The following is a 23,610-nucleotide window of genomic DNA, read 5'->3' as shown; positions in this document are numbered from 1 at the left end:
CGATGTAATCGAGGGCGTCACAAGTTGGTATCAGAGCCGACTGCCTGTAGGTAGCCCCCTTTCCAACTCCTTGGCCGAAGTTGAGTCTAGTCATTGAAAAACTTTTACTAACATTGGTTGTGTGTCTTATGGGCTCACTTCGCCATTGGGTGGTATTAGGATCTTTTACTCCTCGTCTATACTCTGGGACTCTGATCTCTCTTCCATTCGGGTTAAACGAATTTACTAACTCTAACTCTAGGATCTCGTAACCACTTCCTACCGGAGAGCCCCTTCATTCCAGATGATCGCCTGCTTCACCAGAAGACTTCGAGTTACTCTTTGATGTTTTCCCAAGACCCTTGTGCCCACCGCCTTTGCAATTCCCTGCCACCGATATATCCTTATGGATAAGTACATACAGTTCCCGTTCATACCTTTGTCCCTAGTTGCTCTTGTTTCTAAAAGATGCCCCGAAATACTCTCTGTTGTCCCGAGAACCCCTTCTGCAATTGCCTTGAAGTTCTTTGCCACATGAATACCCCTACGAATAATTCCTCTCAATTACCGAAGATTCTTCATCCCAGTTGTTTGAGTGTTTCACAAAAATCTTCGAAATCCTATTCGATCTTCCGAAAATCCTTAGCAACTTATTGCTCTTGAAATTCTTGCTTACTTGCATTATGGTTAAATCCCATAATTATAGTAATCTTATTGGCATCGTTTGTCATTATCATTTGAGTCTGTTGATTCAATATGTTGCGGATGCTCGCAATCCTCTGTCGGATCATAGAATTCATCCTTCCGGCTTGGACGTCATTTGACCAAGAGTTGTTTCTCGACCAATCAAATTGCTGTCAATTGTATCCCTAGGGCTATTCAACTTACTTATCTTTTGATCAGAGCGTCTGCTTCTGATCTTCTATTTTTGAAATCATGATTTCTTTGCATTTAAGCATCGAATTATTCAGATGTTTCTATAATCCGAAGCCTTTGCATTCTTTCTTCTTCTGGTTGAGTACCGATACTCACATCAGATCCTATGTGGACCGCCAGATCCTTTGTTGGATTTTATCTAACAACGTCCTTCATATTCAATAACCTCTTGGAGCCTTTCCTCAGATACATAAAGCCTTTGGTAAATTGTATCCTCTGCCTTCTCAACCATGCTCTGCCTTCGAGCTTGTGTTATTTTACTCGTGGAGTTTGTGGTATATGTTCCGAAGATGCCCCTATGGGTTGAACCTATGCCTTCTTAATCCATGTGCCCGAGAGTTTTCATGAGTCATACTCTTCTGGTGTTTTGCCAGATAACATTTCAACACTACAACTTCATTGAACGCGAGAAGTAAATGAAAGGTTATGCATTGGAGAAGCGGGAGTCGACCTTGAACTTTGTGTTCATGCCCATGGACCTAATGTGGATCTTATCATGGAAGCTTCTTGTGATATAATAATCCCCTTATTATAAGTTCATATGCTATCTATGTTTGGTCCTTTGCAACTGTGGTTCTCACCATGATTGTTCCCCTTTAATTCCATTTCTCGGAAAAGTTAAAGCACTTGTCTTCTACAAATCAATGCATCTTCGCAACCTCTATTTTGATCTTCCTTCGAGTATTACCCTCCGGTACCTCGAGAATATCAAAGAACTGTGTTGCTTCCTATGAGTCTTCATCTAGTATTGCTTCTCACCGATTTCAGATTTTTTTCCCCGTGTTCTGAGTTATTGGTCACTCGAGAACACCTATAAGAGAATCGATTCCGCACTCTGATTCAATAACTCTAAGTAATTTTCATTGCTTACGAGTTTAATAGTCCTCCAAGTCATTCCTAACCTAATCGACTATATCATTGTCGTGCTAATTTTAACTGTGCTACCTGGACCTTATTCCCGGAGCACAACCTTTCGACGATGAGCGAAGCTTACGTCGATCTTCCTCATCTTATCATTCCACCTTGAACAACAAGCTTGAATCCGAGCTTATGTCGTATCCGTGGTTCCAATAGCCTTCGCTTCATCATTCCTTTTGCTAGATGTCGTTGCTGCTCGATGGCATCTTAATAGAGCCTCTCGACAAAATTTGTCGTGATCACCATCAATATACTGCCTTGTTCTAAGATATCAATCGAATTCTTGAGGAGAAATACCATCCTTGCTCGTCGATGATTCGTGTTGTCATCGACACCATCCTTGACTTCCTGCCAATATAGACTTGGTCATGTTTTGGTTATATCTTACATTCCTTGACATTCTTAGAATTGTTCCTTTGTACTTCTTGTGACCTTCAGATTCAATCTTGCTTGAAACACCATGTTAATGTTACCTTGAAGCATGACTGTGGTACGCCGAACAACAACAAGAACATTGAAAGTGCATCGCCAAATGTTTCTTGCTCTATTATCCAAACACCGTTGTAGGGATACATCATAAATTTTCTTGCCCCTTTATCCAAATGGTGATGTACTTGTTGTTCTGACATGTATATCATGCTCTACTGTTCCTTGGGAAAAGTTACACTCCTAAATCTTGTGTTTAAACACATTTTCCTTTTCGTTGTTTTTGTTAACCTTTCTTGTGATCCATACAATCTAAGCAATAATAGTTCCCTGCTTATGTAAACACCTCGGTGTACAATTTGTCAGTAAGACCTTGTTATTATTGTTGTTGACATTCCGGTAACCACAGATGGACGAGAACTTTGCCTATTGGTCCGCCTCGTTCAACGAGCAGGAAAATAGTTCTCTTCGTCCCTCGCCCTTGGTACCAATGATTGTTGCCAACATAACTGATAGGCTATCCTCTGACTTGCCTTGCTATCATGACCGTGCACGAGGTCAGCGCCCTTTCTACTTTTAACCCACATAGTGGGCCCATAACCCACAGTTCCACAGGATCGAAACCTGACTCTCCTGTACATCCCTGTCTTCCAAAATTGTTCCTCACGCTTGGCTTCGTATGTAATTCACGAGCCACCTTCTTGTGATCGGTTCTGGTATCAGATGCAATACTTATTCCTGTCGCTCTGAAACCCTTTCACACTCTGTTTCAGGTAACGAAAGATTGCCTACCCGATTGAAGCTTCTTATTGCACCTTCTTACCTTGCTCTCGATGACTTTCTTGAATTTCAACTCGAGAGATGCCTCTTTGCCACGTTCACTGAGATAGTCCCCAGGTAATTATCTTGTGTTGAGCTCCGTCCTTCCCAAGTCTTTTCCCCTTACTCCACCCCTTAAATCTCGGGACGAGATTTCTTGTAGTGGAGAAGATTTGTAACACCCCCGTGTCATGCTACAGTAATCCCCTGTTAATGGTGCCATGTCATCTTGTTACTGTTGCTAATCTTCACTTGATCCAAATCACAATTCAAATTCAAATCCAATCTAAAGTAAAAAATTCTTATTTGCCAAACCTGAAAACTAAAAATGTTCAAAGTGTGGCAAATAATCCCCTAGGTATTTGTCATGTTGGAACAAACCTCTTTTTGTTTCCTAAAGTGCTCCTGGAAATTATTTAGTGGTCCAGCAACTTTTAAAATTGGCCTTTTGAATTAAAAAAAATGATTAGACAACTCCTTTTGGCCTCAAACTTTTTGTGACTTCTAGAAATAATGTGCTTCATTTATGTGACAAGTCTCATATCTATCAAAACTCCTTTAGTTTTATAATTTAAATAAAGCAGTACCTAAAATTGAAAACAGAATATAAAAATGTAAAAAAAAGGAACGAACCCCCCCGGGCCAACCGGCCCAGTCGGCCAGCCCATCCCGCCCGGCCCACCTCTCCCCGCTTAACCACCCACGCCTCCTCGAACCCTAGCCCGATCCACCACCACACCCCCACTTCCACCACTCGCTCCCCCCACTCCCCTCGATCTCACCCACCTCACTCTCCCTCCCCCGCGCGGATCCCGTCGGTGGCATCTGCCGCCCCCGACGCCTTGCACCCGCGCCGCCGCCGGTCATCACCGGACGTCATCGCCCCTCTCCTTCACCCCCTCGTTCTAGATTGGGACCCCGCCTCCCCGACGGCGTGACGTCGCCGGATCACCGACGCCACCTCGCCCCGATGTTGTCCCGCCGCCTCGTCCTCATCACCCGCGCCGTCCTCGACCTCCTCCTCAACCGCGGCTCCACTGAGCCTTGCCGGTGTTCCCCTGCAATGGGGTGAGCCGCCGTCTGTCCTCCTCTTCCCTCTCCTCCATTCACCGGCTTAGGCAGTTGTCCGCGCCACCCGTTCTTCTGACCGACGCCGCAGTCGTCGTGCGCCCTCGTCGCGGTCGTCGCAACCGGTTACTCGCCCCCACGCGCCCGTGGCCCCGCTTGTCCGTGCACCGGCTACGCCTGGGCTGCGCCCCGTGCGTACGCCCGCCCCTGCCGGCGATGCTGCCCGCTGCCGGCCGCGCCTGCGGCCTTGCCCTGCTGCTCCTCGCCACCTACTGCCGCCCGCGGCCCTCCTCCACGCCGCGCCTCCCGCGCTTGCCCTGGCCGGCGCCTCGCCGCGCCTCGGCAGCCTTCGCCCGCGCGCCTGGGTTCGTGCCTTCGGGCGCCCGCACCCAGCGCCCGCCCCGCTAAGGCCTCTGTGCCACTGTCGAATGGGCCCCACGCCTAAAAAAAGAGAACAGAAAAATGTATAAATAATAATTACTTACTTAATTAATTTAATTTAATTTAGGCTTAACTAGGTAACTAACCTAATGTGTCTATTACATACGGGCCCTGCTGCTAACTAAAAGATGTTAAAACTGAAATAACACATGTGACACTAACATGCGGGACCCGCATGCACTATTCACTCTGTTGACCAGTCTTTGTTAACTGGGTCAACTGGGCCACCTGACCCACCTGTCAGCCCCTGGTGCACTGCTGGGTACACTGCACCGGGTGCACCCAGCTCTTTTCTGTTTATTTTCGAATTAGTTATTTAATAATTTCAGAATATGGCTAAATCTTTAGAAATCAATATAAAATAAACCGTAGGTCAGATGAAAATACTTTGTACATGAAAGTTGCTCAGAACGACGAGAAGAATCTGAATATGCGGTCCGTTCATCCACCACACGTCCCTAGCATGGCGAACCTACAACCCCCCCCTCCGGTTCGTCTGTCCGAAAAGGCCAAACTTTCGGAAAGCATACCCGGATGTTATCCCCCTTCGTCGGTATCGTGTAGCACCGTGTTAGAACACGTCTAGCTCTGCCTGTTGTCCTGTTAGGCTCTTGCTTGCTATATATTTACTGTTTCTTCCCCCTCTTCTCTCCGGTAGACCCCGAGACCGCTGTTGATGTCCCCGTGATCGACTACGTCACCGACGACCCTTCTTCCCTTTCAGCGGAGCTTCCAGGCAAGCCCCCCCTTTGATCATCCCGATATCTCCCATTCCATTCTCTCATGCTTGCATTAGATTTTCCTACTGTTATTGTTTGCTCCTATTCTGATGCATAGCCTGCTTTTGTAAGCTGCTCATTGTTACCTACCTGCTTATCCTAAACCGCTTAGTATAGGTTGGTTAGTGATCCATCAGTGACCCCCACCTTGTCCTTGCTGCCCCTGCTTCATCATCGAAGACCCGATCAACTGGATCGAAGACCGGGCCCCGACACCGCACATCACTTTCCCCTTAGTTGCTCGACACTACTGGGTTACTATCGAGTGCCGGGGGTGAGACCTCATCAGCACTTCTGATGTTACCCTGTAGTGTAGCTATTCGGTCGTGGTCATCGAGGGTGATTCCGCCTTAACCACTTCCGATACGACTCTGTCGTGCAACCCCTCAAGTGTGAACCTCAGGGGCGGTTCCTCTTACGTTCACCTTGATGATTACATCGAGTGGAATCCACCGGGGGTTATTCCTCGGGTTTTCCCCTTGATGTTTGGACACACAGTTACTATGGTTACTATGACTTTACACTGAACCATGTTACTAAAGACGGGTCGGCCCTGAGGGGTACCCGCGCGAGCTTAATTGCGAGTGATGTGGAGACGGGTTGACCTGGAGGGTGCCCGCGAGATAATTACGAGGCGTGGCCGGGCATTCCTAGCCCTTGCCGCAAGTCCTCGAGACGGGGCAACGGGGTCACATCTTTCGTGAGTCTCTGCTTGTTACCGCGTGTTCCTAATCCACTATGATTTGGATATTTGATCCGAGGGGCCTCTGGCCTGATAGCACTAACCATCACGTGGGCATAGTATGGGCGTTCTGCGTCGTATGCATCAGCCGAAGCTTAATAGACGTCAGCGACTGAGCGGCGCGCGCCGGGTTGGACTAGTAAGCTCCTGCCTTTTTAGGGAGGTAGCTAGGTCTGCTCACCGGCCGCGTACGCAACATGCAGGAGTTCCCGGGGCGATGGCCCATGACCCCTGGGGGCATAGGTTTAGTCCGGCGTGCTGACCTGTCTATTAAGCCTAGGTCGGGTTGCGGCGTATTGTTTGACCAAGGCCGGGCATGACCCAGGAAAGTGTGTCCGGCCGGAGTTAATCGAGCGTGGTGGGTAAGTTGTTGCACCCCTGCAGGGAAGAAAACATCTATCGATAGCCTGTCCTATGGTAACGGACACTTGGAGTTGTATCCCGATCGATACAACTAGAACTGGATGCTTGTGATGAGAAATGGATTGTGACGATAACTGGATAGTATGGCTCTGGGATTGCTTTCTCGCAGGGAGCCGAAAAAGGATTTCTGGCCGAGGTTGATAACACTACTACTACTTTACTTTATGCTACTCTACTCCCTCCTGTTGCTGTAAGATGGTGATTTCCAGAAGATGCTAGTCTTCGATAGGACTAGGCCTTCTCTCTATTCTGGCATTTCTGCAGCCCACTCCACATATACAACCTTCCTTTGATAATGTTGCATATGTAGTGTAGATCCTTGCTTGCGAGTACTTTGGATGAGTACTCACAGTTGCTTTGCTACCCATTTTCCCCCCTTTCTTCTTCTTTCCGGTTGCTGCAACCAGATGTCGGAGCCCAGGAGCCAGATGGCACCGTTGATGCCTACTACTACGTGGAGGCCGCCGACGACCAGGAGTAGTTAGGAGGCTCCCACGCAGGAGGCCTTGCATTTTCGATCGTAGATGTTTTGTGCTAGCCTTCTTAAGGCAAACTGGTCTAACTTATGTCTGTACTCAGATATTGTTGCTTCCGCTGACTCGTGTGTATTCGAGCTTATGTATTCGATCCCTCGAGGCCCTTGGCTTGTAATATAAAGCTTGTATTATTTTATTTGTGTCTAGAGTTGTGTTGTGATATCTTCCCGTGAGTCCTTGATCTTGATCGTACACATTTGCGTGTATGATTGAATCGAGGGCGTCACAATATTACACTTCACCATGATTTGGGTCTAGAGGAAGGCATTGTGAAGTAATAAGTAGATGATGGGTTGCTAGAGTGACAGAAGCTTAAACCCTACTTTATGCGTTGCTTCGTAAGAGGCTGATTTGGATCCATATGTTTCATGCTATGATTAGATTTATCTTAATTCTTCTTTCGTAGTTGCGGATGCTTGCGAGAGGGGTTAATCATAAGTGGGAGGCTTGTCCATATAAGGGCAGCACCCAAGCACCGGTCCACCCACATATCAGATTATCAAAGTAACTAATGCAAATCATATGAGCATGATGAAAACTAGCTTGACAGTAATTCCCATGTGTCCTCGGGAGCGCTTTGCTTTATATAAGGGTTCGTACAGGCTTGTCCTTTGCTACAAAAAGGATTGGGCTACCTTGCTTCACCTTAGTTACTTTTGTTACTTGTTACTCGTTATGAATTATCTTATCACACAACTATCTGTTACCGATAATTTCAGTGCTTGTAAAGAATACCTTGCTGAAAACCGCTTGTCATTTCCTTCTGCTCCTCGTTGGGTTCGACACTCTTACTTATCGAAAGGACTACGATAGCTCCCCTATACTTGTGGGTCATCACATGTCGAAAAAAATTCCGCGCTGCTCGTCATTGGGCGAGACAAGTTCTGGCACAACGTCACAAAAATATTACTGCCCCACTCTCACAAGCCAGGCCGATCTTATCCATGGGCCACTTAGCCTTGACCTGATGGTCGATGTGACGTGCAAGAGTGGGTTAGGGGCCCACTGAGGCCACGTCCACTAGGAGGGTTGTGCGCCTCGATCATCGAATGAGGGTTAAGAGCAACCCTCGATCCCCGCATGTCATTAATGCCTTAATGTGGGAATGCAAAGAGATTTGCTGCGACACGGCGACAGTAAGATGTTGTCGTTCCATTTTCCCCACTCCCTATATAAGGGAGGGATGATATGAGGGAAATTTTTACAATTTCTACTCCCCGCCCTCATCTTCTTCCTTGCACACAAGCCTTGAGTGCTTAGACGCTACATCCCTCTCCGCCACTACGCTACTCCCAAAGCTTCGGCATCCCCACCTCGATGCCATGTACGGATCTCGCTGCCTGAGGAAGGATGTCCACCTCGTCAACATGGGAAAGGGCCCTACCCTGGTGCCCAAGGTGGCGTCCGCCACCAAGGGCATCTAGAAGCTGTTGATGGTGGTGCGCGGCCACCTGGACCGCCTCTCCTTCGCCGGTTACCTATTGGTGCCAAAGACTGCCTTCACGCGCCGCAGGCTCACCACCGTCAACAATATCGTCGTGGCAGAGAACCTTCCTCACTCTGCTGACGGCGAGCGGGTATGTCTTGTACCATTTCTCATCTATGGGCTAGGATTTCCAACATGAGACAACTATAGTTGCTCGTGCTATAGTTACCAATTGCTCGTGCTATTGTTACCAATATTATACAACTATACTTACCCGTTGCCCGTGCTATAGTTACCAACATGAGACAACTAGTCCATGCTACAACTACCAACATATCGATTACCAACTTGCGACAACTATAGACACCAAATTTTTCTTGCACATTAGAGACAACAATAGTTACCAGCAGCCCGCACTATAGTTACGAACATGTCAACACTATGTAGTCACAGTTGACCGACCTATGGTTACCAACATGGGACAATAATAGTTACTAGTTGTCCGTACTATTGTTATCAACATGAGACAACAATATTTTACCAGCGCCACACTTCCCAACATGTCAACCATGTAGTTATCTAGTTATTTGTGCGATAGTTACCAACATGTCAACTACATAGTTATCAGTCCTCAGTGCTAAAGTTGCCAACATGAGACAATTATAGTAACTCGTTTCTCATGCTATAGTTTCCAACATGAGACAATTATAATTACCTGCCAAAAAACATGAGACAACTATAATTACCAGTTGCCCATCGACAATTATCAACATGTCAACTATGCGGTTCCCCGTACGATAGTTCCTGCGTGAGAGCACTATAGTTACCAACTTCCCATGTTGCAATTATCGAGTGTGTTAGGTTACAGCCAGCACCCTAGTAGTGATGTAGTAACATTGTTGGTTGCCGCCCAAATCTAATTTTGGAATCGATAACTATCTACGACCAGTCCGGCAACCCACATAATATTTTGTCAGTAACAACATATGCACAATAACAACATAATAGTTTCAAGCCAGGTAATTTCTGTATGAACAGGTTTGTAACTTACATAATGCGGCTTGGTAACTTTTGACCGAAGAAAGTAATCATTAAACCATATCAACATGGGATTTTATTTTGAAGATCTCATCACGACGGTTTTAATGGTGAAAGTGAATTTTGAATTGGACCAAAGATTTGAACTACAAAATATTTTGATTTTAAAAATAGAGAAGAATCTAGAATGACATCAAAAAATTATTCTGTAGTGTATGCATGCATGTCCATGTGAGGAAGATATGAAAGAACACTTGTATTTATCCAAAAAAAACTGCCAGTCGCCATATAGCAAAGTCTATTTGATGTTGACCATGTGTATTTCTAAATAGGTAAGATACCTATTTATTTCTAAATAGGTATCTGTTGATAACGAGGCGTCTGTGGTGACTTTGTCAATCTTCAGACATGTGGGCTCAGTCTCTCGGAGGTGCTTATAGGGGTAGGATGTCCGGATGCATTCATATGGTTGAGTGTATGTGCATTTGTGAGCTTCTGACCTGTACCATGCTTCGCTAAAAAGAATATGCATTATATATTTTTAATACTCGGAAGATATACACTTTAAAAAGATAAGTAAAACATTAAATAGGGCATATTTTGTATTTCTTTATTTACTTTGAAGATCTAGGATAATATAATATCTTTTTTAGTTACCCACTTATCTTTCCCTACTTTGTAGACGTAGAAAATCCATAATATCCCTACACAATGACTAGCATTATCTTACCTTGTTGGAGGTCATGGTAATATTAGCCATTGGATCATAAGGAATTGATGGCTCGTATCGATAGAGACCATCTTAAAAGAGCTTGATATCTAAAGAATAAGTCATGAACGTAAAGTTAGCCTTCTTGTCTTGGAGTCCATAACAGTTTTCCCAAACCTCTACACTATATATTGTGATGCACATAACCATATTTATTAATTATTAACCATGGCTAAAGTGTTACAAGATATGAAAGAACACCTAAGACTAAGTTGACTTCTTCCATCCTCACGTCATCGTCGCCACATCTGGCCGAAGAGGGTCTTGACAAGGATTTTCGTTCTGATTGCTGACCGGCCAATGAAGACCAACACCACAATAAGGGCATCCCCAACGCCAACCCCCAAATTGGGCACCCCATTTGTCCGTGTACAAGGATGCGAGAGGGGGCCATCCAAAGCTGTCTACATATGTCCGGTTTCATTTTGAAAGAATTTTAACGGAATGAACAAATTTGATGCATACTTGAACGCACCAGACAATATTCATTCATACTTGGATGATTTTTATGTAAAATTGGAGGCTTTTCATCTAACCGAAGCAAATTCCTTACATTTAGCATATTTCAACTAGAACAGACTCTAAACCTAGACTAAAATGACCGCCGCCGCCCGTTCCCCATCTCCGGCCGGCCATGAGCCCTGGAAAATGAAGCCCCGTCTCCTCTACAGCCATTAGCCCCGGGAACTGTTGCTATCTGCCTCCACATTGCCAGCAAGCAGCTAATCGGCCAATGATGTTGAGCCCACCAAGATTGGCTTCAACGGGAGGGGAAGAGCGGTGGCCTTCATGGGATACAAGCGCCGGCAATCTCTCATGCACTACTCTTCCTTGGTGCGTGCGGCGCTCGCAGACGTGTCGGCCTCGTGGTCGTGGGGGTGGGGCGCGACCGCGGCGTAGCTGGCAATGTCCACCTCCTCATCGCTCTTGCTGAACACCTCATCCGCCGCCTCGTTCATCTTCCTGTAGGCGGCCTATAAATTCGCCTGATACTGGATGTACCACCAGAGGTCGTCGCGGATTTCATGGGCGTTGCGGTAGGAGTCGACCAATGCCTCCTGCTCGGCCACGTCCACGTCCGACACTATGGTCCTACCGTTGTTGAGTTGCTCCTTCGCACGTAGGTGCTCGTCGAGGAGGCCGAGGTTGTAGGCCTAGTCGGCCTACACCTGACGGAACGCGGCCTGCCGCTCCGCCCACACCATGTCGGTGTAGTGAGGACAAGCCTCGCCCGTGGTGATGTCGTCATGAACCGGCAAGGAGGGAGGTGCCGGCTCGTGCTCACACGCGTCCTCCATTTTGACACCCGCAGCGCCGCCCTCCGCCTGCTAGCTAGCTGCAATGGCAGCGATCTCCTTTTTCTACTTGGATGAGAGGCTGTCCTAGACGGCTTTGGAGCTCGATGATGCCATGGCGGGCGTGGTGTAGAGAAGAGGATAATCTATGTGAAGGATGATGGATGTGGCTATGGCGGGGCCTGCAGTTTATATAGCAGGGGAGGGTGGCACGGCAACCAGCGACGTGATTGATGATGAGCAGCAGACAGACGAACGGGTGGCGACGGTTCGCCGTTCCTCGGCAACCGCATGCACCATATTCTCGGTCAGCTTGCTGTTTCAATGTCGGAGGGCAGTAAGAGACCGTGTTGCTCTGAGCTGGTATGAACGCGGCACTGGTGCTCTGGAGTGGTGCTGGCCGCTTGGGGCGGGAAGGGGCGCGGGCGCGATGAAGGGGTTTTTGGTGGCCAAGTTAGTCAGACGCGCATTGCCGCGGTCCGTGCACCCGCAAAGCCCCTCCCCCACTTTGTCTCAGGTTTGCGGGAAAAAGAGCGTCCGAACCGCTGAACGAGCCGATGCAGAACTGCATTGGATGGCAACACACTTCCAGATTGCACGGTTCGGACGGTTGCTGGCGCTTATTGTCGTTGGAGATGTCCTAAGTAGACAAAACCTTCAACAAAATAATAAATGACACAAGATCATCGTCGTCAAATCCGACCAATAAAGAACGGGACAAGAGTTTTCACCCCGGATGAACTGGTGTTTCAGTCGGCATCTTGATCATTGATTGATAATCACATCTGCCAGTACAGAAGTGTCTCCAAGCCAGCTCATAGTTGACTTTGAGAATTTTGATCCCATCGTGGCGTATTGGGTGGTTGCGCTGTTATCTATGATTCTCACATGGTGCTCCGTTATTTTTCCCTCCAAGCGACCAGATGCCCGGATACACGGTACTCCAGTTGGCGGCAGCCAATAATACATTGGCACATGTGCTGCTTGCTCCGCTTATGAACATATATTACGTTACAGTAAGATGCTTGTATCTTCGTCCAGTTGCCTGTCGACTACGCGGCTGGCCGGTTGCCCCTGAGAGACACGAAGCGCCGTGGTTATGGCATCTTCAACGCTAACCTTTAAATCAGACAAAGTACTCATCTGTGGACTGGTGGGGATTAGTTTGCAAACACTGATGTAGAAGTCGGCCATCCAAAAAAGTTGTCCCCTAAATGCCAGTTCATGTCCGGTTAATTGAAAATTCAAATACGCCGATCACATAGCATGCGCCCGATCACATAGCGCTTGATCACAACCAAAAAGAGATAGGCATGCAAAGTTTTTACATACCCGATCACAAAAAAATATCAGTTCGGCGGTCTATGCAGCAAAAATGGATTTTCTGCCCTACCGAACCGGCAATCCAAGCCTCAATGCTCACTCAGCTGCCGCCACCTTCTCGGACACCTCCTTCTCCGCCCTCTCTAGCTGATCCTTCGTGCGCTTCAACGTCTTAAGACGGACGGCTTGCACGATCATCCTTGCATCATCATTCAAATCCTCCATCTTCAAAGTCAACATGTTCGCCTCCTCTAAAGCGGCTGCGATCTCAACCTTCTTCTCTTCAGGCATGGCCTTCTTCTCTTCAAGCTTGAGTTTCTTCTCGATCACCGCCATCAACATGTTGAACCTCTCGGCCTTTCATGCCTCCTTGATGTCGGAGCACTTGACACATGCCTCCTCCTTCTTCGCCAAGAAGTCATTGAACCTATCCGCAATCTGGGCTGCCGCCCCTTCTCGCTTCGCCTTCTCCTTCTCACATTTCTTTCCTCGGAACCCTCTTCTAACCTTTTTGGGTGACTCTTTTGTTGGGTCAGTTGATGACCCGTTTCTTCCTCGGTGCCCATGCCGGCGATCTTGGCAGAGTTGGCAATGAATACATTCCACTTGAGTTGCACATTCAACTTCAACCAACAATGCATGACAAGAACAAATTGCACGCACGAGAAGACTACAATGTAAAATATTGCCAATAAGTTGCATATCTGATCCGTCCAAATGACGAACACATAGTGCATATTCGGCCAACAAATTGCATATCCGGCCAAATGATCAGCACATATAACAACTTACTTGCTTGAATATTTGTGCACCACTTGGCCATCGTCCGATGAGTTGCTTCAAGTGGCCGCAATACTTGGACATGGTCTCTTGAATGATGTACCATTGATGGTTGAGATACTTCACCCCACGGTTGTGGATGAGTTCGTCGGCGAAGGGCTTGAAATGCTTGTGCTCATGGAACCAAGTGTGAATGTTGGCCCAAAATGTTGAGCCCTTTTGCTCCGTGCCATGGATCAGATAGATGCTAGTGGCCAACCACGCATCGCACAACAACTCGTCCTCCCTCATGTCGAAGCTTTCTCATCTACTCTTCTTCTTTGGATCGACATCAAATTCATTCGGATCTAGGTCGTCGTCCTCCTCCTACTGCTCCTACTAGCCGGTGGCCGAATCGAGCTGTGTGTACGACGGCCATGACTTCAGCATGGTGTGGACGATGGTCGAGACGACGCCGGAGCGGAGAGGATCGAAGAGGGTGGGAGCAAAGTAGAGTAGTGGTGCTGTTCAGTCTGGACGGCGACGGGGCCCTACTTAAATAGGCGCGGTCAGGCAAGCCAAAGGAATGTGAAGCCATGAAAAGCCGACTTCAATGCGGCATAGTGGCCGGAGTAGGCTTCTCGGTTGTCACATCGGTATTGAAGTGGCGCCGCCAGCTCGTCCAGTCACGTTGCTATGACCGACATCAATACCATGGAGCCACGTCCGCTCTAGAGCGACACTGACCGCGACAACCGCTTCGCACGAGAGGGTTTTTAGGACTGAGAGGGTTTTGGGTGGGACCGGAGTGGTGGACACGTACGTGGCAACGGTCTGAATGCCCGCAAGGCCCCTAGTTTGTGTCTGGTTTGTAGGAAAACAACGGACATGTGAACCGATTCACAGACCGATGGGGTATCATTTTGATGACAAATTGCGTCCGGACCGCTCGGTCCAAACGGCGTGGTTTGGTTGTAAGGGTGGGCAGGGATGGGTTGGGATCGTTCAAAAAATAGACATGTTTAGTTATAAAGCACTTGAATGGTTCCACTCAAAAAAAGAGAATATGCTCCGAAGATGCCGAACCATTCCACCCGAGTCGAATCGCCACCCATTGCATGCATCATCATGTGAGCATGACTGGTGGCCCCTTCTTAAATAATTAGCTCATCTCTTATATATAGCCAAACACATGAATTGAATGGTTCCATCCCAAAAAAACTGGACGGTCCAAACCCATTCATTTGATACGTTCAACCAAACACATTAAGGGTCCGCGCTCGAGATGCCCTTGTTTGACTTTGAGAATTTCTATCCCATCTGGCCAGTTGCCGGTTAACAAACCATACCGGCTGCTCGCCTGACGGTTGCCCGTTAGAGACACGAAGCGCGTGGTAAAGGCCAAATAATTAATTAAGAAAAGGTTTCTTTTGTCGGTGCCCAATAGTAGAGCTCCAGTTAGTAACTGGTTACCTACAGCCATCGTGCTGTTCCAGCAAATCACTAATGATATGTACTAGTTGCATACTTGTATGCGCTAACTCCGTCCAGTACTCATCTGTGTATCAATAACCATATTCCATCTTTGACCACAAAGAAGCTTTGCCATGGCAGCTATCCTGCAAAACACATGCAGGAAGCTCAGGTCCGTGATCGGAAATGAGGCCATGATGCTTCTGAACTTCACCGGCGATCTGCAGGAAATTCTGAAGCAGCTGGTGGCCATAGATGCAGTGATCCCGAGCACCGACTCCGATGAGGATTGGTTAACGGATGCTTACGGTCCTCAGGATAGTTGGCGGATCAGGGTCAATGCGGTCGCATATGTGGTCTGCGATATGGTGGACGAGTTGCAAGAGATGACAGTACCGGCTGCACGAAATAAGGTACATCTCTACAAGCTGCTGCATCATTACTTGCGCCAGTCGTATTCATTCACAGATTTTAATTTTCTTGCGTGGCTGAAAAATTGATTGCCGCCAGATGGGAAAGATGCTCACCCCGCCTGAGAATGTCGCCGTTGAACCCAAGAGCAAGGAGATCATGTTGGGAAAGATGAAGGAGATTAAAGAAGCGCTCAAGGAGTTGCAAGATAAGTCGCGTAACTTTGATCGTGTAGCGGATACAACAACAATTCTAGGAAGGGAGAAAGATGTAGAAAATATACTTGCACGGCTATCTGTGTGCTGCTCATCCCGGCAAGGCCCCACCATTCTTCTCATCTGTGGGAAGCCCGGTGTTGGGAAGGCAACCGTGGCAGCAATGGTTTTTGACAACAACCGATTCATGGGCTATTCTCGGGTGTGGATCAATTTCCCACCAGGAGATATTCCTGACTTGTATGAAATTGCCAAGTGCATACTTTCTCATTTAGTACCAACTGGGGGAGAAGAGATCATCGGCCATGGTTCAAATGAAGACATGGACCATATAACAAACCGCCTTCATGAGCTTCTCAATGGCAAGAAGGTACTCATTGTGTTACGTAATAATAGCGGATGGGATATGGCCAGTGAGTTGAAGGAATTGAAGGATGTGTTGGGCAGTAATCAGGTGATCGTCATAGCGACATCAGAGAGATATCCCAAAGATGATGATGCCATGGAAATCTTTGGTGTTGAACCATACAGTCTACCTCCTTTGGATGAGGACATGTGCTGCAAGATTATCAAGCAAACCATCGTTCGTTCTCAATATAGATCAGCAGACAAAGAAGATTTGAAGCGGATAGCACCACAAGTTGCAAAGCTCTGTGGGGGTATACCAATGGCTGCACAGTTATATAGCAACTTGCTGCAGAACAAGCATGTTGTTAGAGAATTTCAAGAACTACAGGATTCCGAAGACCCTTCAGAGAGACCCCTTGAAGAATCCATAGAGTCAAGCTACAAAAGTATGCCACCGAATTTGAGGTTATGCATTGCTTATTGCGCCTTCGTATTGATGAAAAGAGGCGAAATAGTCAAAGAGGATCTGATTCACCAATTAATTGCTCTCGATCTTATTGAGCCATCCGAGGCGTTCTCTGCTCCACAGCTTGCTGAACAATATCTCAGGAGGCTCCTGGACATGTCACTCCTTCAAACTGCAAAGACATCTCCGGTAAGTTACTACGCACATAATGTGCCTCTTCAAAATGTATATCACTCTGAACTCTGAAGTGTGTGCAGTCAACTGTTTGAAACTTTGATCAGTACTATATGAAAAAACATACACTGGCCGACTATGAAAATAATGTTGGTTATATTTGTATTGCAAATACGTTCACACTATGCACCCTCTATTATTGTTTGTAACAAATTATGCTAAAAAGGTTGGTAGTTGAAGTCTACTACAGATGGTGCTATCACTCAGTATCATATATGTAACGGTTTCACACCCGTCTAGAGACTTCCATTATTGATGACCTCTGGGTCATCTTGCACGCACTAGCATCTTTGGGGTGTACTAGTGTACTAGATTACAAAAACACACACATCTAGAACACATGAAACACTATCAAAAGAATCAAGACAAATATAATACACATCCGACATGCCATAAAAATTCAATTTCAAATCTGAAATCTGATCTATAGCGCGATAAACACAAACCACAAATCAAATTGTGAACAATACCGTATCTAAATATTCAGTAAATAGTATCCTGGTGCACTATTCATTGCTGGATTTGCCCCTTTTATTTTTAGAGTTGTACATCGAATTTTGATCAAAAAGTTGCACTTTAAAGGAGGCCTTCCATTTTTTAATGCAAATAATAGATGCATTCAATGGGCGAAAGAGCGGTGAGACCACCTGAATCCCCCCCGAGCTCCCCTTCCGCCTAGGGTTTCCGCGCCGCCGCTGGTGGTTCCGTCACGCGGAGCCGCCGCGGCGACCGGAGCCCGCCATCGCCGCTCGTCTCTCCCGCTCCCCCGCCCTCCCTCCACCTCCTCCCTTCCCCGTACCCCCCCCCCCCCCCCCCCCGCTTCGCCTCCCCGGGCGAGGCGACCGGGAGGCCCGACTCCGCTCCCCTCCAGGCTCCCTCCTCGCTGCTCCTTCCTCCCGCTGCTGCCAGCGAGCGCCGAAGGGCCTCGGCCGCGTGATGCTGGCGGCGGTGGGTCTGCCCTTCCCCGCGCGCGGCCCCTCATGCTCGGATGGTGGTGGTTGGCGGCGGTGCTCCTCGACCGGCGTCGGTGTGGCTGGTCGGCGGTGCTGCCGCGTGCCACGGTGGTTCTTGACGCGGCGGTGCGGCCGTTGGCCATGGGGCGGCGCGGTGGCGCTGGTGGCTGCCGGCGCCGCCCAGCCCAGATCTGGGCCCATTTGGGCCCCATCTGGGTTGGGGCGGGCCGGTGGCTCGGTGTTTGGCAGTGTCGTTCCCTGTTGATGGCATGGTAGCGGCGGTCTCGGGCGGTGAGGACTTCATCGGTCGGCGAGTTCAGCGTGGCGACAGGATTGCACGGGTCCAAGTGGACCCGGCCGGGCCATTGAGGCCTGGCAAGTCCTCGTCGCCTCGTCCGGTCGGCTCCGCTGCGGCGGTGGAGGTTGTCCCCTCCCCCCGGTCGAGTTGTGGTCGCTCCCGTGGCCGGGGTCTCCTTGCCCGATCTAGGCCTCGTGTTGGCAGCTCCAGTGAGGCGGCGGGGTTGTCCGGTAACCGTGGTGGCACAGGCTGGTGGGCGGCTGTCGGGGTGGTGCATCTCGAAGTGCCTGGGGTGATGCTGGTGGTTGTGGATCGGGAGAAATCCTTGTCGGCTTGTCTGGCACCGACGCAGTGACATTTGTGGGCGTCATCGGACCTTCCTGAGGGGCGTCGGATATATCTCTTCCCCATCATCACTCGCGTATCGGGGGAAACCCTAGAACTTGTTCGGGTAACAGCGGCGGTGGCGGCGCATTCCTTCTTGAAGGTGCTGCTTGGTGCGAGGCGCTTCGAGATGCTGGGAGCGCGGTGGTACTTCATCGGAGGGTGCAGCGGTTGCCGGTCTTCCTTTCTTCGTTGATTTGCCGGTGTCGGCATTTATTTCTCTTTCATTTTCTTTTGTTTTCTTTTGGGCTTATCTGTGTTGCAGCCCCAGCGAGCTGGATGTATCGGATGTTTGCTTTATAATATAAAGCAGGGGGAACCGTTTTTCTTAAAGAGCGGTGTGACATTATGAGTGTTGACCAAAAATTCGGAATTAGGAACTTAGTGGTACACATAAATCTGCTACATCATGCCATATGCCCCGGCTCATCTCAGACGGTAGAAGCACCTTCATCACAAGGAAGTCCGTGGTTGTAGAGCACTAAGTTGCGCTATTTCCTATGATATCCATGATCTGGACCTAAGAAAAAGAAAATCCATTTCAGCTCCAAATTACATCACCCCCACATAATGTCTTCAATCCGTATATTACTTCACATTTTTGTTCAATTAATGGAGCTTCAAAAGAAAACACAAGAATGGTGTCCAGGCAAATCTCATGAGAGGATGGGAGGAGATTGTCATCAGGAAGGCATCCCTATAGCTCACCGAGCCAGATCTGTTCTTGTAGCTCGCCCGGGCACCATTGTGTCTCTATTGTCTCCAACATTATCCCCCGAGGCACCACCCCACCTCTCTACTGTTCTCCATAACTCGTTGATCAACTATACGATGGGTGGTATTGTCAACAGTGGCGGAGCTACACCCCAGCCGGGGGGCGGGGGGGGGGGGGGGGGGGGCTAGTTCCAGCCTGGCTCCGCATCTGATTCTCATACTAGTATACTTGTACTTCCCACTGTAGAATACTTGTAATTCCCACATTAGTATGTGTACTTCCCCATGTTATTATGTTTTGTTTGTAGTTTGCATGTGTTTGTGTGGGTGCTTCCTATAGTTGTGTGTTAGTTTTTGTGTGTACTTCTCAAGTGTTTGTGTGAACACTTCTGCCATTAGTGTCTACTTTCCCATTTAAATTGCTAGCTTTTTGAGGGACTAAAAGCGAAGCTATTGCACTTTGTACCACTATCCATGCTAAGGCCGCTACAGCGTCAGATTGTTGCCCTATTTGGCATAGCTTGCTATTAGCTATAGCTAAAGCTATCATCTTGTAATCATGTGTACATGTAAATTTAATCCAAAACAGCCATGTATGTAGCTGAATAACACGAAAAAAAATCCTATCTTTCTTGGGAAGCTGTTTTATCTTGGATCTTCACCCGGTTGGCGATTGAGCGACTCCCACCGCCACTCATGATGTCGCAACCAAGAAAGAAAATAAACCATCTATCAATATGTTAATTAGTTAAATGATGGATTCTCTTTAGTCATCACTTGGTCAGTGTTTTTTGGTAGACGCTAATTTTCTACCTTTCACTTCAAAAACGCTATTGTAAATAGCTTGCGCGATAGCTGACATTGCTATAGCTTGTACATTACCGTGAATCCGCGAAAAAGTGATTTAAAACCTTGGTATATTAAGAAATCTAAAAATTTAAGAAATTTTCAAAGAATCTTGGAAACATTAAAGTTCAACTTTTATCTGCTTATCAACATTTTTATCTATTGTATTGTCATACTTCTGTAACTTATTTAGAAATTTTCATTAGCGGAAGTTCTTTTATTTTTTAGGCAATGCCAAAGTTTTATTTCTCATAATTATACTAATGTGCGAGTGTTGCTTGTCTCATTTCATATTTTTTGGGTTCTTCTATTTTTCGTAAATGTATGTTTTGCTTTTAAGCATGATGCAACACACATGTTGGTGATGTGGCTGAGATGCAAGCGCCATTTCATCGAATCCGCTTTGAAATGGATAGGACTGCTCCGGGAGATGAAAATTCTAAACTCAGGACCAGCTTTATTTGGTTTTAGTATTCAGGAATGTGAAGATACATTCAAGCGATAGTTTAAAAAAAGGGCGTACCCAATCCTCGGGACCTCAGGCCACAAGTGGAGATACTCTACCACTGCGCCAGGCCACCCTTCCCATTCAAGCAATAGTTGATAGATGAAAATATGCTTTTGCCTTTTCTAAGTGAAACCATCATATACAACTCTGAATGGAAACAGTATGTGATTACTTACCACATATTTTTTTGTTAGAAATAATCTTTGATGTGAAATTTAACTGAAATCATATGTGTTACCGCAGCCAGTTTCAGCGAACCGTATTTATCAATTTGCTCAATATTGGTAAAAAGAATCTCAGACGACACAGAAATATAGAACAATATTCTTTTTTACTAGCTATCTTCTTAGAATTTCTCTAATGCTGTTTTTAATCCTCGGCTGCAGACTAGTGCAAGGGATGATACGTGTGCAGTCTCATTCACCATGCACAATGAGGTACATGGTTTCGCATTAACTTCTTCAAAAAAGTTTTTGGGTGTGATGGAGTATGGAAGGAGATATCGTGATATTCCAGATTGTTCCTATGTATTGCTCTTAGATCTTGACCGCAAGCCATTGGACTGGATATTCAAAAAGCAAAGTACACGGGCGCTACATTGTTTAGGCTGTACAAAGATGAATTTTGGTAATGATTCATTTTCACTTGCAAGGGGCCTCCGTGTCTTGGAATTACATGATGAGAGCTCCTTGCAGAAGCTACCAGAGTCCATCTGCCAACTGAGGCAGCTGGGGTATCTCAAATTGTCAGGCTGGTCAGGATTAGTTACTCTGCCGGAATCAATTGGTGGTCTAATAAATTTGCTCCATATCGATCTATCGTCATGTTCTGGCCTCATACATCTCCCAGGATCATTTGGGAAGCTAATAAATTTGGTGCATATTAGTCTGTCAGGGTGCTGTAAACTAGAAAATCTCCCAGAATCATTTGGGAAGCTAATCAAGTTGGTGCACATCAACTTATCAGGATCCTCTGCACTAGTACATTTGCCGGAATTTTTTGGCAAGCTAATAAATTTGGTGCACATCAACTTATCAGGTTGCCTTGCACTAGCAAATCTGCCAGAATCCATAGGGGAGCTAACAAAACTGGAGCACATCAACCTATCAGGCTGCCAGGCACTAGTAGATTTTCCAGAATCTTTCAGGAAGCTAACAAAATTGGAGCACATCAACATATCAGGCTGCCATAAACTAGTAAATCTTCCGGGGTCTTTTGGAAAGCTGACAAGTTTACTTCATGTCAACCTATCAAGCTGCTATGGACTATCAAAGCTGCCGCAATCATTTGGTAAGCTCACAAATTTGGCACACATCAACTTATCAGGCTGCTCTGTAATAAAGAAACTGCCGCAATCATTCTGCAAGCTCATAAGTTTGGTGCATATCAACTTATCAAATTGCTCTGGACTAGCAACTCTTCCAGAAGCTTTTGGGGATCTACAAAATTTGTTGCATGTTGATCTATCACGCTGCTATGGACTAGAGCTGCCAAAATCATTTGGAAAGCTAAAAAAATTGCTTCATCTGGATTTATCATTCCGGTCTTGTTTTGAAGGGATGCAAACAATATTGGGTGGCCTTACAGGTCTCAAGCATTTGAATTTGTCACACCCTTGCTGTCGTCGTGCTGACTACCCCCATCTCAAAGGATTGAAACAAGTTCTGGGCCAATTCGTCAGGCTAGAGCATCTAAACCTATCAATGTTCCTGAATCCTATCTTTTGCGACCAGTCACAAAAGGAGAATCTTGAATACATCAAACTTATAAGCGGCCTCTCCACACTGAAGTATCTGGACTTATCTCATAACATATTTCTTCGTGATCTACCTGAAAGTCTAAATGGCCTCGAGAGGCTACATACACTGGACCTCTCAGGCTGCATTAGACTTAAGAAAGTTAACGAATGGAGGACTCACATGCCCTCTTCTCTCAAGTCACTAGTACTAAGTAACATGGAAAGTTACCAGTTTGTGGTTGGCCATGAAGATGTCATCAACAACTACAATCAGCTGGTGGATGTAAGATGTAAGGAGTTGAAGATAACTCGTCTTCAGAATATGAAGTCTACGGCAGAACCACGGAGGATAAAATTGGCAAAGAAACAAAATCTTCAGAAGTTATTGCTTTCTTGGAATGTGAGATCTAGGCGAACCATGGAGGATGATGCTTTGCTTGGAGAACTGGTGCCACCGCATAGTCTACGGTGCCTTGAGCTAAAAGGTTACAGCAGCACATGCTTCCCATCCTGGTTAAGATCGAGCAGCATATCTTCATTTAATCTTGTGGAGGTTACCATGGAGGACATTCCGAAGTGCAGGGACTTACCACCGCTTGGTCTTTTACCAAACCTGCAGCGAGTGGTTCTCAGAAGGATGGCCAGAATCACAAGAATCCACGCCGGTGACCTGAGTGGCGGCAACACAGCAGCATTCAATCGACTTTCCAAGTTTATCATAGAAGACATGGGTAGCCTTGAAGAATTCACATACTATGGTGGTGGTGGTGTTGCATTCCCGGTTATTGATGAATTGGTGGTGAAAAAATGTCCCACCCTGAGCTTTGTACCTTTCCCGCCTAGAGCTCGGAGGTTAGTAATATCAGACTGCAATGCTGTGATGGTTTGCTGGACGAACAGAGCAGGAAGACATGGTGTGGAGGGCCTTTCTTGTATCTCTACACCAGTAACCTGGGTTACTGAACTGGTGGTCGAGAACTGCTATGTGCATCCAAGTCACTGCTATTTGCTCAACCACCTCTCTGGCCTCCGCAGCTTAACTATCAAGAATTGCACAGATTTCAACACTCACCAGAGAATATTGGGTTCCTATCCTCCCTCCAGATGCTATGTTTCTCTCATTGCCAGATGGAGACACTGCCAGAAGAATTGGGTAACCTGAGCTCTCTCCAGGAACTGCTGATAGAGTCCTGCGGTCGGTTCCGAGGTTTGCCGAACAAGATGAAGCACCTTGCCGCCCTTCAGTCAATGCATTTCACCGAGTGCAACTCTATGACAGAACTTCCCCTGTGGTTGGGAAATCTCACCTCTCTTCAGAAGCTTGCGATTGAGAGATGCATGAATA

The 23,610-nt window shown here is 47.0% G+C and overlaps 1 protein-coding gene across 1 annotated transcript; it reads left to right on the top strand.

Moving 5' to 3' along the window:
* Positions 1 to 15,105: 15,105 nt before the first annotated feature.
* On the top strand, positions 15,106 to 23,542 carry LOC109775840 (uncharacterized). The gene is made up of 3 exons (XM_020334539.4): positions 15,106 to 15,563; positions 15,661 to 16,779; positions 20,914 to 23,542. Exons 1-3 carry the CDS (start codon positions 15,285 to 15,287, stop codon positions 23,425 to 23,427), a joined length of 3,912 nt encoding a protein of 1,303 aa, XP_020190128.3. The 5' UTR covers positions 15,106 to 15,284; the 3' UTR covers positions 23,428 to 23,542.
* Positions 23,543 to 23,610: the final 68 nt, after the last annotated feature.

Source organism: Aegilops tauschii, chromosome 5, assembly GCF_002575655.3.
Source record: "Aegilops tauschii subsp. strangulata cultivar AL8/78 chromosome 5, Aet v6.0, whole genome shotgun sequence".
NCBI lineage: Eukaryota > Viridiplantae > Streptophyta > Magnoliopsida > Poales > Poaceae > Aegilops > Aegilops tauschii.
Note: the sequence above shows the minus strand (reverse complement) of the source record. Positions and strands in the feature narration are given on the sequence as shown.